The sequence below is a fragment of the Leguminivora glycinivorella genome, chromosome 16 (genome assembly GCF_023078275.1).
Source record: "Leguminivora glycinivorella isolate SPB_JAAS2020 chromosome 16, LegGlyc_1.1, whole genome shotgun sequence".
Taxonomy (NCBI): Eukaryota; Metazoa; Arthropoda; class Insecta; order Lepidoptera; family Tortricidae; genus Leguminivora; species Leguminivora glycinivorella.
The window spans coordinates 20,420,735-20,436,433 of NC_062986.1; the positions used below are offsets into that span (position 1 = coordinate 20,420,735).

General features: G+C 37.1%; 1 protein-coding gene across 1 annotated transcript; it reads right to left on the minus strand.

The window, feature by feature from the left end:
* Nucleotides 1–256: 256 nt before the first annotated feature.
* LOC125234962 lies at nucleotides 257–15,403 on the minus strand. Its single transcript, XM_048141383.1, has 10 exons — nucleotides 15,154–15,403; nucleotides 14,344–14,550; nucleotides 13,334–13,523; nucleotides 12,178–12,356; nucleotides 8,731–8,841; nucleotides 6,623–6,775; nucleotides 3,686–3,863; nucleotides 2,894–3,111; nucleotides 2,345–2,510; nucleotides 257–1,044 (listed from the first exon to the last, which is right to left on the minus strand). The coding sequence occupies exons 1-10, from the start codon at nucleotides 15,333–15,335 to the stop codon at nucleotides 940–942; spliced, it is 1,689 nt and encodes a 562-aa protein (XP_047997340.1). The 5' UTR covers nucleotides 15,336–15,403; the 3' UTR covers nucleotides 257–939.
* Nucleotides 15,404–15,699: the final 296 nt, after the last annotated feature.

The window sequence follows — 15,699 nt, forward strand, 5'->3', positions numbered from 1 at the left end:
CAAAGGCAAAGACGTGGCCTACGATGGAGTGAGCTCGCCCAGAAGATGCCTGTTCACCCTTGATTTGAAGGTTGCCAGGTGATTTTACAGTACTTTGTAAAAATAAATGAAAGTGAAAGTACAGTTTTGTTACATTTTAGATAATATATACCTATGAACATATTTCTTTACCAGTTTTAGATATATGTCTGACTGCCTCGTTTTAGCATAAGTACATTTTAGTCTAAGATACCATTTTGTAAATATGAAAACAATATGTGATCAAAATTAGTATTTATTTTAGAACTTTATACTGTTACATAGTTGTTTAAATTAAATGTAATTTACGAAATCAAATGTCTTTTTTTACCTTCAACAGTTCAACATCCTTTTGCAGTTAAACTTAATTTGATTTATTATTTTCTGGTCTAAAAACATGCGTTACATTTATGTACTATATAAAATATTACTTATTTTAAATCAGTCTTCATCTTATGTTGTCAGGTGTACTACTCGGGTAATTCCGAACGTCACCGTCGGTAAATTTCGAAAAGGGACCCTTATTACTATAGAATCACGGGTGATTATCATTTAAATTTCGGAATTATCCAATTAACGGCATTACCCGAATACACCTTACTCAGTCCAAAGTTATATTAAATCTCAGATTATCCTTTTGAAATATTTGACGTCATATACCGAAAATAATGTTGAGTAAGTAAATATTTAGGTTTATGCGCGCACAAAATTCTTATTTTGCCAAAGTATTCAGTTTCAGATTTAATTTCAAATATCAAATTTTATGGACACTGTTGATCAATAAAGATTATTATCGAATACTTTGAAACTATATATATTTCTTATTTTGTAAAGCTAGCCAGCAGTTGTAATAACTGATAATGGCTGTATTGAGGTGTGATTTTCCTTTTTACACCTTAAAATGTTTAAATAACTAAAGTACTAACAGAAGCTCCTAGTCTGCGCCGCTCGCATCGCCGCTGCTAACTTATTCTGGTCGGTCAGGAAGTACTGCCACAGCTTGCGAAGCCCCTGCTTGTCTCCATTCTGAAAATAACAATTGTATTTTTAAGCTTACTTGGTCAGATTATAGTACATTACGACACAAGTGCGGAAAAGAGGAAGTTCGAAACGAGCGGCGAAGTGTTCTGAATCGACACGAGTTACGAATTTCCTTTTCGCGCGTGTATCGTAGTTGATCTGATAGTTAAGTAAGTATAAGCAAAGAGGATCAAGTATTATAGAAAGTTACTGTCAAAGTAAAATGTGTAATCAGGTAATCTCAGTGCATAGACAGCCATCTCTCGACACAAGCTTAAAACTTTTGAACCTCAGTTTTGACAATTTGACCCATATTCTTAGCTTGATATGTATTAAAATGTCAAATATTAATATTAGCGTCATCTAGCCGAGCGTACACCAAAGGTGTAACGCCATCTTGCAAATAGAAAATTAAAAATAGAAAAAAAAAACAAATGTTTTTTTTTTTTTTTTTAGAATTATGAAAAAAAACCGAGCACCATTTTTCTAAATAAGTTTTTTTTCAGATGAACAAATAATCAGACAATAACGGTTTTTCGTGAGTTGTAACGTGTTTCAATAACAATAAAGTTCATTTTAATTCGATTAACATTCAGTATACAAACGTTTATTGGGGAATCCCCGATGCGGTGGTGTTGCCAACAGTAAATAGTAATAACTACCAACTGCAGATTTCGTAAATGTTTAAAATGTTACTTTTATAAGACCAGTAATTAAAGTTATTAGATTAAATTAGTTTAATAGTTAACATTAAATCTAAAAAACCGTATAAAAGTATTAACTGCTTTGCAAAATTTCAGATTTCGTACTTTAGAAAAAAACATACTCCAGAAAAAAAAACTGATTTTTTCACGGTTTTTTTTAAGCAAGAAAAAAACCTTTTTCTCAAACATGCAATGAAATATTGTCTTTACGTTCCTTAAAATGGGCTGGGAAGTATCGCTTTTTGGGCGCAACAACTCGAGAGGACTGTAAAGGGATTTCATATTATTTTTCAGGCCTAGGCCTGCAAAGTAACTTTTTTTTATGAAATATTGTCCTTTAGAGCATTTTTATTTTATTTCATTGTATGTTTGAGAAAAGCACTATACATGCCTCGGCGTGAAAACGGATTCCCGGCCTCGTATCCCTATCCGGCCTCGCTCGCAGGCTCGCTCGGCCGTATATACCCACTTGGCCGGAAATCCTCATTTTCCCGGCCTCTGATGTAATGTACTATTTTTTTACAACCCTAGCTACACGCCCAATACGAGCGTGACGGCTTTACACTAAATCGCTTGGTCTTATCTTTGTAAATAAGGCTAACCTTGACTGAGGAGAAGTTCCCGCCGGCTTCAGACACTTTTCTCTCAGCCTGTTCCATCTCTTGCTTCAAGTTGTGTGTCATGGCGGCCACAGATGTGTTCCAGCAGTTAGGTAGCTTGGTGCAACCGTCCCAGATGTAGCTACGAAGGGGCAGGGTGGATTTTTGGCTGAAAAACGCAAATGTTATCAAGATAAATATCCATACTAAGCAAAACACACACAGCAAAAGGGAATGTACAAGTTTCTAATGGGGTGGCAACGCGCATGTGACACTGTTTGAGTTGCAGGCGTCCATAGGTTACGGTGACCGCTTTACATCAGGCGGGCCGTATGCTTGTTTGCCACCGACGTAGTATTAAGAAAAAAATACTAATATTATAAAAGGGAAAGAGTGTGTCTGTTTGTCCGCCTTTCACGGCAAAACGGAGCGATGAATGGTCGTGATTTTTTAAGTGGAGATAGTTGAAGGGATGGAGAGTGACATAGGCTACTTTTTGTCTCTTTCTAACGCGAGCGAAGCCGCGGGCAAAAGCTAATAGTTAATACTTACAAGTCAGTGCATGCCAGCTCTCTATTTTCATACGCTTCATATAGATTTTCCTTTAAAGTGTCGATATCCGCTCTCAAATCACAGTAGCCTTTGTACAGTAGTAACGCATCGTTCGACTTGACGCCGAGAATGGTGTGAAGTGTGTCGACTAGTTGGTCCGATGAGTCCAGACGCCGTTCACACAACTCTTGTTCGTAACAGATTTCGTTCATTGATTTCTGTAACAATAGGAATGCATAATTTTGATACAGGCTTGTGTATTTAACAGCAAAAGGGGATGTACAAGTTTCTAATGGGGTTGCAACGCGCATGTGACACACTTTGTGATGCAGGTGTCCATAGGTTACGGTGGCCGCTTTCCATCAGGCGCGCCGTACGCTTGTTTGCCACCGACGTAGTATTAAAAAAAAAAGGTTAAAGGGGGGGGGGGGGGTCACGTAGTAAAGGCCCAGGACCCAGAGGCCCCCCTGGATCCGCACGTGGTTGAAAGATAAAAAAAATTTCAGCTCAAATAAGACATGTTTACAATTTACATTTTAAATTTAAAAGTGGAAAATGTCTGCCTTGGGTGAGACTTGAACTCACGGCCTCTGGATTTTAAATTTATTCTAAGCCTAGTGGCATCGATTGCAAACGTTTCTGCTAATCAGAAGTAAAAAAATTACATTTCGTTATCTTTCAACTCCTTCATTGCGAAAAATGGCAGTAAAACGTAAGCAATTTCATGCGCTCTGCCTACCCCTTTTGGTAATACGTAAGTTTATGTATGTATGTAATAATTAAAAAACTCACGATCCTATCAGCGGCGGCGGCACTCTCGGCAGTGTAGTACTCCTTGAGCTGGCTAGTCAGCTGCAGGAACTCCTGCGCGCCGCGCAAAGCCGCGCGTAGGCAGTAGTATAGCGCGCGGTCGAGGCACAAGGCTGCGTTCGACACGTCGAGGAGATGGCTCAAGTCGGAGTGGATTCGTCTGTGCAGAAAAATATCAAATTACTTCAAAAATATAAAACTTTTTGACGGTTACTACAGTCGAGGTCGGGGTTGATCTTAGACTGAATAAAAATGTCGCTGTTATAAAGTTTCAGCAATAGTTAATCACGGAATAAAACTATGGAAACGAGTTATAATATCGGTTAGAATTAATTTATAATATACTTGACGTTCCGTACTCTAAAGAGTGGTCATGGTCCTCTTGGGATATCCATACTAATATAAGTATAATATTATAAATGGGAAAGTGTGTGTCTGTTTGTTTGTCCGTCTTTCACAGCAAAACGGAACGACGTATTGACGTGATTTTTTAACTGGAGATATTTGAAGGGATGGAGAGTGACATAGGCTACTTTTAGGTCTCTTTCTAACCCCCCCACTTCCCTAAAATGGGGGGTGAAATAAGTATGGCACATCCGCAAAATAAATTGTAAATAGCTACAACTAGTTTTAAGGTAATTGCAACGCCCTAACAGCATGCGCGCCCTAGGCTGGCCATGCAAATAGACCACGTGACCCGACCCCCCCCCCCCTCCCCCGGGCACGAAGCTGGATCCGCGCTTGCTTAACAGGGTATCATGTACCGACTTATTGTATGTTTACCATCTGTATATGACATTAGTCTCTGACAGCTAAAGACTGTACACGATAAAATCCGGCCATACGTAATATGGCAAATCTTTTAATAGAAAGTTAATTTTCAAGCAGGACCGTTTCCATATAATTTGTGGATATCAACCTACAAATTAAAGATATAAACAGACCATAACGTTAGTTGGTCTATGAATTTTAGCAGTGTATATCTCATGGTACCAATATTTTTTTGTCCACTGTCTTCTGGCAGTCTTTACAAAACTTTCCTGTTAAAAAGATTTTTTAATGTTTAATTATATTAGCCAAAATATACCTGATGATATACTGATTCCACAATAGTAAACATTTTTCTGATTGTAATAAGATTAAGAAAGTTCTGAGGTGTTCTAACTTTGCTGAGTTCGACTTTTTGACACTTTTTGGCTTTCCCATACAAAAACAACTTTCAGTGCTTGGAGTAGAAAGCCTTCCTGACTCCCAAATGTCGAAATGAGTTACAATAACCTTTTTTTATTGGTATGATGACATTCTAATGCGTGTAAAACGGCTTTTAAAAATATAACTACTATTGTGAAAAGTGGGATAGGAAGCCTGTGAAGAGTGTCAAAAAACGCTGGACAAAAAATGAATTGTACTATGGACTCACAGAGAACCTCCTATAGAGTGGCAATCTTGTATATTTTGTTCGCGATACGAGTCACCAGTGTTTGGGGTGCGAGGAGCGGGCGGGGAATGTGTTAAGCGCGCTGTGATTGGCCGTTTCAAGGACGGCGGGCAGTCGCGCCAGATGAAAAGGGACAGAAGTATGACTGTCCCTCTACTGACGCGTAAGTGGCCAATGTAAGTTGACCTATGCCGGCTCTGAATAAATTATAAATATGACTTATTTGTGGAATGTAATACCGTCTGTTTTTAAATTTGAGCTTCTTGTTACCTTTCCACACCATTTCACACTACAGGTGGACATCTTTAAAGCATCAAAATACCCTTTTCCAATTTTTTAGTGCGAAAAACACGCGCTGCTTTCGGGTCTGTTACTTGGTCGATACTGATCGGGCACGGCGAGCGCCCGCGCTTATATCAGTGCAAATACTAGGAAGGCTGGCGACCGCGAGTCGTCTTGTAATGGATGTCTATAGGGCTTGGTCTGTGTATGGACTGTATTCGGCGAAAACTCACACATACTCATGCATTACAACGAATAGCTACTATTATTACACAGTTTAAGATATACTGGTTAATAAAAGTACAAACATTACTTCAAAATGTGGATTCGGGAAAAAAATATTCCATATCATGCATGGCCGGATTTTATCGTGTACAGTCTTTAAAGCGGATCTTGCAGTGTTCTCAGCAGCCATCCTTCGACAAATTCCTTCACAGCGTCTTGTATCTGTTGGTCTAAGACGTAGGTAGTCTTCCATACCTCTCTATTGCCCGTCGTCTCATCATTAACTTGCTTTCATTTCATATCATTTCTTGAGTGAAAAGGTGAAACACACAGAGTTGCACACAGTCCATCTACATTTTCATCGGTTTTCCTCTCCCATTACTTCTCTCATTCACATGAATAAATGTGTATAAAGAATTTTTTTTTATTATAAACTGGCCAGTGATTGACCTTAGTCGCACTTGATGTAAAGTGATGACAAGGCCGAGGTTGAATAACCAAAGAGGATCGAGTATTATAGAGAGTTACTGTCGAAGTAAAATGTGTAATCACAGTGCATAAACTGCCATCTCTTGACACAGGCTTAAAACTTTTGAACCTCAGTTTTGACAATTTGGCCCATATTGTTATCTTGATATATGTTAAAATGTCAAATATAAATATTAGCGCCATCTAGCCGAGCGTCCCCCAAAGGTATAACGCCATCTAGGTCACCGTACCTTTTTCTGGATGGTACTGAGGTACGTTTTTTTCTTAGACTTTATCTGTCTAGATGGAATTGTGAATTGTGGCGTAATCGAGAGGCTGGCAACCTGTCACTGCAATGTCACAGTTTCGTTTTCTTTCAACCCCTTATTTGCCAAGAGTGGCACTGAAGCTTTAGTAGTTTCATGTGTTCTGCCTACCCCTTTATGGGATACAGGCGTGATTATATGTATGTAGATGGAGTTATATATATTTTTGGTATAACTTACTCTCTGACAGCTAAAGCAGATCTTGCAGTGGTCTCAGCAGCCAACCTGGTGCGTCCTTCGACAAACTCCTTCACAGCATCTTGTATTTGTTGGTCGAGGATAGGCTCTTCCTGTTCCAGGTCTAAGGCTGCTTGCTCTTCTAGCGATAAATGGCTGAAATAAAAGAATAAAATGGTCATAATATGGCATAGAGAGATATTTAAACTACGAGTATTTTTTCAGTACAGATGATGCTTTTTATACGCACTAGTGCGAGAAGTGGTTCATTTCTTGCAAAGACATATATAACTCCGTATAGACAGATAAAGTCTAAGAAAAAAACGTACCGACACAGAAAGAAAAAGGTACCGTGGCCTAGATGGCATTATACCTTTGGGGTACGCTCAGCTAGATGGCGAAGAATATTTGACATTTTAACACATATCCAGCTAAGAATATGGGCCAAATTGTCAAAACTAAGGTTCAAAAGTTTTAAGCCTGTGTCAAGAAATGGCAGTCTATGCACTGTGATTACACATTTTACTTCGACAGTAACTCTCTATAATGCTCGATCCTCTTTGATTTCTTGTCCGGTCGAAACTTCGGTCCATCTGTACTGAAAAACGTCATTAACTCGTGTCGATTTAAAACACTCCCTTCGGTCGTCCTTTTTTTGCACTAGTATCGAAATGTACTACTTCAGTAAGTACCAAAGAGGATCGAGTATTATAGAGTGACTGTCAAAGTAAATGTGTATAATCACAGTGCATAGACTGCCATCTCTTGACACAGGCTTAAAACTTTTGAACCTGTTTTGACAATTTGGCCCATATCCTTAGCTTGATATGTTTTAAAATGTCAAATATTAATATTAGCGCCATCTAGCTGAGCGTACCCCAGAGGTGTAATACCATCTAGGCCACCATACCTTTTTCTGTATCAGGTACTGAGGTACGTTTTTTTCTTTGACTTTATCTGTCTATACGGAGTTATATATGTCTTTGGTAAGTACATAAGGTGTTGTTTTCCCGCACTAGTTCGCAATTAAATTTCTTGTCAGATCGAAAATTCAGAGGGCCATCGGTACCGTAAAATATCATTTAATACGCGTGCGAAGAGGAAATTCGTATCTCGTGTATATTTAATCGTAATATATCGCCAATCGTTTCGAATTTGATCCTTTCCGCACTTGTATCGTAACGTACTAAAACCTACGTTATTACATATGTCATCATCCTCCTTGCGTTATCCTGGCATTTGCCACGGCTCATGGGAGCCTGGGGTCCGCTCTGACAACAAATTCCAAAATTTGGCGTAGGCACTTGTTTTACGAAAGCGACTGCGATCTGACCTTCCAACCCGAAGGGTAACTAGGCCTTATTGGAATTAGTCCGGTTTCCTCACGATGTTTTCCTTCACCGAGAAGCGACTGGCAAATATAAAATGACATTTCGCACATAAGTTCGATGTTCGAGGTTCGAACCCGCGACCTCCGGATCGAAAGTCGCACGCTCTTACCGCTAAGCCACTACTTTAAAGAAAACTTGTATCTGCGTCTGTCAATGAAAAGAAAATTGTAGTAAGTATGTATGGAATGCATATAGACTTACTGCGTTTTAACTTTAAGGAACAGCGTGAGATACGAGATTTTTTAAAAGTAGTGACGATATTAGACTGCTAAGCTACTATACGACGACCGGTCTGGCCTAGCGCGTAGTGACCCTGCCTGCTGCGCCGCGGTCCCGGGTTCGAACCCCAGTAAGGGCATTTATTTGTGTGATGAGCACAGATATTTGTTCCTGTGGATAGTAGATAGTAGATGTAGTGTAGGGACGCCTGGCCGGATACAGGCGGGGTGTCGATCGCTGGTGCGTTCATTCAGCCCAATTCCCTGGAGTTGGAGCTGCAGGTTACTGTCCCGGCTGCCCTCCCACACTTCTCTCCTCAAATCTTCTTGTTTTTATTTGTTCCTGAGTCATGGATGTTTTCTATGTATATAAGTATTTATATATTCTATATATCGTTGTCTGAGTACCCACAACACAAGCCTTCTCGAGCTTACCGTGCGACTCAGTCAGTCTGTGTAAGAATGTCCTATAATATTTATTTGTTTATTTATTTATACTTACGCTATTCGACTAGGGTGTACGTTTTGGTAGTTAGCGACTAGGGCTAATTTCGCTTGTTCGCCCGCTAGCTCCGTCTTAGCGTCTATGTACGCGAACGCCGCGTTGGTTAATCTGAAATAATAAAGCAAAAAATTATAAAAAAAACATTAGCTCAATGCATATCTATGCAATTCGTATCATAAAAAATTCTCTACTTATAGCTCAATCTGGGGCCCGTTTTTCGAAAGGTACAAGCCTTGTATTACAATACAAGTGTGTTTCCATGACAACCCATACGATTTGACAGTTCGCGCACTTGTAATACAAGGCTTGTTTGTACCTTTCGAGAAATAGGCCCCTGGTGTAAATAGCAGTGGCGGCTGGTGAACATTTTTGCTAGGCAAGTAGGCACCACTGAGCAAAAATTAACCTACCTTAATATTAAGGTAGTTTACTAGTGATAAATTTTAGGCAAGCCTGAGGGAATCGGCTTGTATGGACCAGCCGCTGCTGACAAATAGCTAAGAAAACAAGTTCAAGACAATACAAGAATGAGAAGAATGATGAATTTTAAAATATGAAGTTTATTTCTACAAAATGTGTTTTTTTTTCTTAATTACAATAATAGTGTAAAATACAGTCGGTTCTTGGCTTCTGGTTGATTATACCATAGATTAAATATAAGGAGATCATACCATCCCATACATTTAAATGCGACCGCTTAAGAACGCGCATACACTACACCTCACAAAGATGGCGCCACAAAAAAATGTCCCCTAGCTTTCGATTATACTTGTAGTTAGCGTTAAGTGTTGAAAGTGACTCATAATCAAATAGTATTCTGAAAATGATAGCAGAGAGGTGGGATTCGGATATTCTTCGCCGATATACCGACCTACATGCCTCACGCCCAAAAATAATTTAATTGTAATTTTAATTTAATTTTAATTTTAGTTAGTAGTTTACTAATATAGTTTTTTAGTGTTCTTTTTAACTAACAATATATGGATCATAGTTATCTGAAAATAAATAATTTTTATTTTTATTTTTATTTTATTTTTATTTTATTTTTATTTTATTTTTATTTTATTTTTATTTTATTTTTATTTTATTTTTATTTTTATTTTTATTTTATTTTTATTTTATTTTATTTTTATTTTATTTTTATTTTTATTTTTATTTTATTTTATTTTATTTTTATTTTATTTTTATTTTATTTTTATTTTATTTTTATTTTATTTTTATTTTATTTTTATTTTATTTTTATTTTATTTTTATTTTATTTTTATTTTATTTTTATTTTATTTTATTTTTATTTTATTTTTATTTATAATGCCAATCTACAAGTAATCTATGGCAACAAGGCATTTTTTGTGGCGCCATCTATAGTTCTTAGGCGGTCGCATTTAAATGTATGGGATAGGGTTTGCAAAAACCGGTTAACTTAAAAAACCGGTTAATAACCGAGACTTTCCTTCAAAACCGGTTAACCGGTTATTAACCGGTTTTGAGGATTTTTAGTAAATGGCCGTACTACGTAACAATTACCATTACCTTTAAGAATTCTGATGTTGATGATATCGTAGCAGGTATTACTTGCACGATGAAGATCATTTTTATCCAGTTTTTGGAAATTTTGTAAAATGAGGAAATTGCAAAAAAAGGCTTGTGTGGTTTGAATGTGACGTCAGTTTTGCGTTTTCTAGGCATGTGGCGAAGGTCTACAGCTCCCAGAGCCCCTAGTAATACAAGCAATAGGCTACTTGACCCTTTTTCAAAGTATGTCTTATATTATTAATTACTGTCTAATTAAACGAAAAAAAATAGTACCATATTTTATTACGACTTAAAAACCCGCAAAAAAATTATTTAAAGTTTACTTTTACGTGATCAGGCAAAAACAACATCAGCCATATTAATCTATAGAATATCTATGACATGACGTCAGAAAAAAAAAATCACATTGTCACACGCGTCAACGACTATGAATTTTAATACAATAGAGGTTGCTTCTGTGGAGATCTGATTACTACCTCTAATTTCCATAGTTGATCTGAATTATGTGACGTCACTCCATTGGCCAACACCGTTTTCGGAGTCCATAATTAAAAAAAAACATACACACATCTTTAATTAAAAATACGCAGTCATCACGCACTTTTAATGCCCGCAAGTTATAAATATTGATTTCTTGAGTCAAATACTACAGAAAACAATAACTTGATGTGCTAAATTCGATACGAGTCTAGTAGCCTATTGATGTAAGAAAACCAAGATCTCCATTTTACCTTTCTTTTAAAAAATATAGTTTGAAATATACGGTAGACTCCGGTTACAACGACGCTCAAGGGACAGCTGATATTACGTCGTACTAACCGGATGTCGCGTGTCGTACAAAACGAATTTCATTTCTTTTAATTAAAAATAATATTCTCATCTCTATTACTAAAACATTTCAATCAATAGGTTTATTTACAGGGTATTATTATCAAAGTATTAATACCTTATTTTATTGTGACTAGATTAGTTAGAAAAAGTTATTTTTAGTATGTGTGCTTGCTCATCATTTGTAAGTAAAGCTAGTTTATACGCAATCGAAAAATACAAACTGGGTTCTATTTAGCTAATAAGATTAGACCCGAGGCGAACAAAATGTTAAAATTTTAAAAGCAAAACTCCTAAAAGTTACATGGCCACAATGTAATCTTGCTACTTGTTGTAGGCATGTGGAAGTAGCTTTTTTTCCTCAATTTACTAGTAAAACTAAAAACTTTGTCGCTCGTCGTTGCAACCGGACTTGACGGACGGATTCTGTATAAAATGTGTCGTAAAAAGCGGCTGGTTGTTAAAATCGGAGTCGTAATAAACGGATGTACTTTCATACTATCACATACGAAAACCAAATAAATACCTGTGCTTATGTCGTTGTAAGAGGTTGGACGTTAGGTCTATGCGGAGTCGTCGTAATAAACTAACCGGACTCTACTGTATTGTATAAAATGTATAATTCAGTAGACTCGGGGCTATTTTTTAAAATAAAATCATTACAGATAATAATGTTGTCAATGAAAAGTAATAAATAAACTTGATTAATACAAATCATTAAATAATTACGTATTTTTGAACCTTTTTATGGCAAATTTTCCAAATTTTGAGAAATAAATACGGTTTCGGTTATTAACCGGTTAGAGATTATAAAAACCGGTTTTTAACAGAGGCCAAAAAGTCTCGGTTAACCGGTTTTTCGGTTAACCGGTTAACCGGTTTGCACACCCTAGTATGGGATGGTATATATGATCTTCTTATATTTAATCTATGATTATACCTATCAACTGAAGACTTTAAAACCATGATTCCAATTACGTAGAGAACTATGATGTTAATTATATTTATGTAACAATTTACAAAAGTATAATATTAATTAATCAACTATTTACTAAACTATAATAATTATGTACTATATGTTACCTCTCTCCCATAACAGATGCCTCAACCAACGCACACCGCAGATCTCCATCAGTAACAGCATCATTCTGTCTCTTACTGAACTTGCGGGACACGTACAGGTCAAAGTGAGAGGCGAATAGTGTCTGCGCTTGCTTGTACGACTCGAATGGACCGAAGCTGAGGAACTTCTTTGCTATTTCCTAAAAAAAAAGGCAAATTAAAAAAAAAGTTATGAAAGTAAAACTATAACTACCTTTTTCCCGCGGCTTCGCTCGCGTAAAGTAATCTTATTTTCCCATACAAACAGGACCCCCATTTCAACCCCTGAGCTCAATTTTGAAAAATCCTTTCTTAGTCCTCATCTACCCATTATAAGGAACCTATGTGCCAAATTTGGAATCTCTAGGACCAGCGGTTTCGGCTATGCATTGATATGTCAGTCAGTCTGTCAGAGTCAGTTTCTTCTTTTATATATTTAGACTAGGCATTCCGTTACAGTCTCAGGTAAATATATAAAAGAAGAAACTGCTTCTTTTATATATTTACCCCCTTAATTCATAAACGTTCACTAAAGTTATCCAAGAGATAAAGTTCGTTTGTCCCTTTCTATCACACCAATATGTCGGAAAGGGACAAACAAACTTTATCGGCTTGATAACTTTAGTGAACGTTTATAAGGGGGTTAGAAGATGAGGATTTTGGTGGTGACAGATGACTAAATGCCATTCTGGTAAACCAGATATTGGGTACTGTTGATGAGCAAATCATCATATTGTGTACTAAACTATTGTTATGGGACACCTACAGACATGACTGCTCTCAAACCAGGTTGAATTCATTTTAGACAGATTTTTAAATTCATCTCGCCAATGTCACACCTCGGACACTGGCGATCAAATATAAGCTCGTGTAGGTGAATGCGTACTATGCTTGTATGAGTGAAATATGTCAGGTCGACTGTTCGCGTTTTTGACAGGCGGTGTGAGGTTACCGAGAGGGAGTGGGTGGCACTTTCAGCGGGGAGCGGGCCATACTGTACGATAGTACTTATACTGTGACTACAGACAGGCATTTTCCACTGACGCTGCCACATCTTACGTGAGTGATACCAAACCAGTAACATTATCTATCTGATTATAATTAGAAGGTAGTGAAAAGAGCTAAAATTAAAACTAACCTTATCCCCGTGAGCACTGCTATATAAACTGAGAGTGTCAGCGATGACATCCACTACACCGTCAGTGAGCGTCTCAAGTTCTCCGGCCAAAGACAGGCATTCTTCCGCAGACGACGCCTCATCTTGAACCAGCTGGTGCTGCGCTGAGTTGAGCTTGGTGATCTCCCGGCTTAGCTCTTCTTTAGCTAAACTGTAAGATTAAGTTTTAGAATTTAGACAAGAATAATAAAGAAATCATAGAACAAGTCAATCAATCAATCAAATATTTTCTTAATTGAATGTGGTACATTGTAGGTTGGTAATACATTTTTTGATCAGCACAAGATTGACAGGATGACAGGGGATAGTATGGTATTAGATAAAATATTATTTGAACCATACTTAGACCTTGTTTAGGTCTGTATGCCTCCCTTCTCTCTAACATGAAGAAAAAGTACTGCATGTTGCCTATGATCATATTTCTATGATAAACATATGATTGTGGACTATCAGCCTTAAATATTTTAGATATTAAAAATAACATTTTGATCCCATCCTAATAAACGTAACTACTACATCTATGTAGTACAAAAAGGTATGAAGTTGGACAAAAAAAAATTTTTTTTTATGATGCAAAATAAGATTGTGATGTGACATCATTCAAACAGTCAAAGCCTATAACTCAAATGTTTTTATTTTAATTTAAATACATCCACATTCCTAAAAAACATAATCCTGTTTTAATAACACAAATATTTTAGTACAAAGGTATTTCAAATCAAAAATGTTTATGTTTGACTGCCTACACCTTAAATCCATACTAATATTATAAATGGGAAAGTCTGTGCGTCTGTTTGTTTCTCCATCTTTCACGGCAAAACGGAGCGACGAATTGACGTGATTTTTTAGGTGCAGATAGTTGAAGGGATGGAGAGTGACATAGGCTACTTTTTGTCTCTTTCTAACGCGAGCGAACCCGTGGGAAAAAGCTAGTATACAAATAATTTAACTAACATTACAAAATAACTCACTCATTCTTCTTAACAAGGTCCTTAACGACTGTTTCATGCCTCTCCAACATCCTCAGCCGCTCACTCTGCATCTGAACATCCGTCTTGGCCGCCTGCAGCAACTCCTGGTCTCCTGGTAGGCAGAGACCTGGGAACTCCTCTTGCAGCGAGGATATGTAGCTATCCAGGTCTTCGGGTGAAAGGAGATGCTGCTCGATTTCTGCATATCTGGTTGAAAATAAATTATTTGATTTTTGTAAGATATAGCTGCGCAGTTTTCCTTGACATTGGATCTATTTTATCAAATATAACACTTAAGTTTTCGCATTACATACACATTTTTAAGATACACACACGGGTAATAATGTTATTTTATCACATTCGACCCATGTGCATCTTAAAAAATATTTAATCAAACGCCTAGTTGACTGAGATTGGAAGCTGCATCTTCACTTAGTGTTATGTACAGTTCTGCGTGACCATTTGTTTGTTTGTGCACTGATAAATGAATGAAGTCAGGTGTTTTCATCTGCAAACGAATGTTCGCTCGGAAACTAAGTGAAAACGCAGCTTAAAAAGATCCCATTTCTGAAGTTTGTGTTATTTTTCAGACAAATTAAAGTTACCTCTAAATAAACAGCAAAAATATGTAATGATTAAATGTTGCGCACACTTAGTTATAATTTAAATTTTGTTGTCAATACATCAAGAGAGATTAATCCGTCAAAATTCATAAGTTTCACTAGCGTTCCAAGACAATACATGTTTTTCTACAAAAATATACCTGATCTCGATTGTAACGACTATAATACAAAGAGAGTAGATCTTTACCTGTATTTTTCACGGGCAGTTAAAGCATTAGAGTGATCCAAACTGTTATAAAGCCACTGCAAAACACCAGAAAGCTCAGGATCGTTGAACATCCATTCGAAGGACTTTCTGTCGCTTTCCACTTCCAAACTTAGCAGGAACGGCAGGAATTCTTCGTCGCTAATATAGTTAAGCGGGTTCATTGTGTAAATAAACAGTTTTTATCATTAAACAAGTAAAAGTTCACTTGGATTACACGGAAAACCGTTGAAATCTTCAAATGAAGTGTTTGTTTGGTTTGATTGTCACTGTCAGTGTCACGATCATGGAGAATAGAGATAAGGAGCGAAAGCTTGAAGTATCAGAAGTGCACATATAAAAGAAAAGATAGGTGGCACTGCAATCGCGGGTACATAAGGCTTTGTCAATCTCTTAGCCTTCTAGATAGTGACCCCGCTACGGGGCAAGAGGTCCCGGGTTCAAATCCGGATGAGAGCTTTTTTTTCTACGGATATTTATTTTTGATTTTTTTTAATACTTCTTCAACTTAGCAATTTCCCGGCCTAG

What these genes read in the sequence shown, in the direction of transcription:
- LOC125234962 (XM_048141383.1), bottom strand. Translation starts at nt 15,335, where the DNA reads ATGAACCCGCTTAACTATATTAGCGACGAAGAATTCCTGCCGTTCCTG. An exon ending in ACTGCCCGTGAAAAATACAG is followed by an intron (nt 14,551 to 15,153) that starts GTAAAGATCTAC and finishes ATTTTCAACCAG; the next exon opens with ATATGCAGAAATCGAGCAGC. An exon ending in TCTGCTTTAGCTGTCAGAGA is followed by an intron (nt 3,864 to 6,622) that starts GTAAGTTATACC and finishes TTTTCTGCACAG; the next exon opens with ACGAATCCACTCCGACTTGA.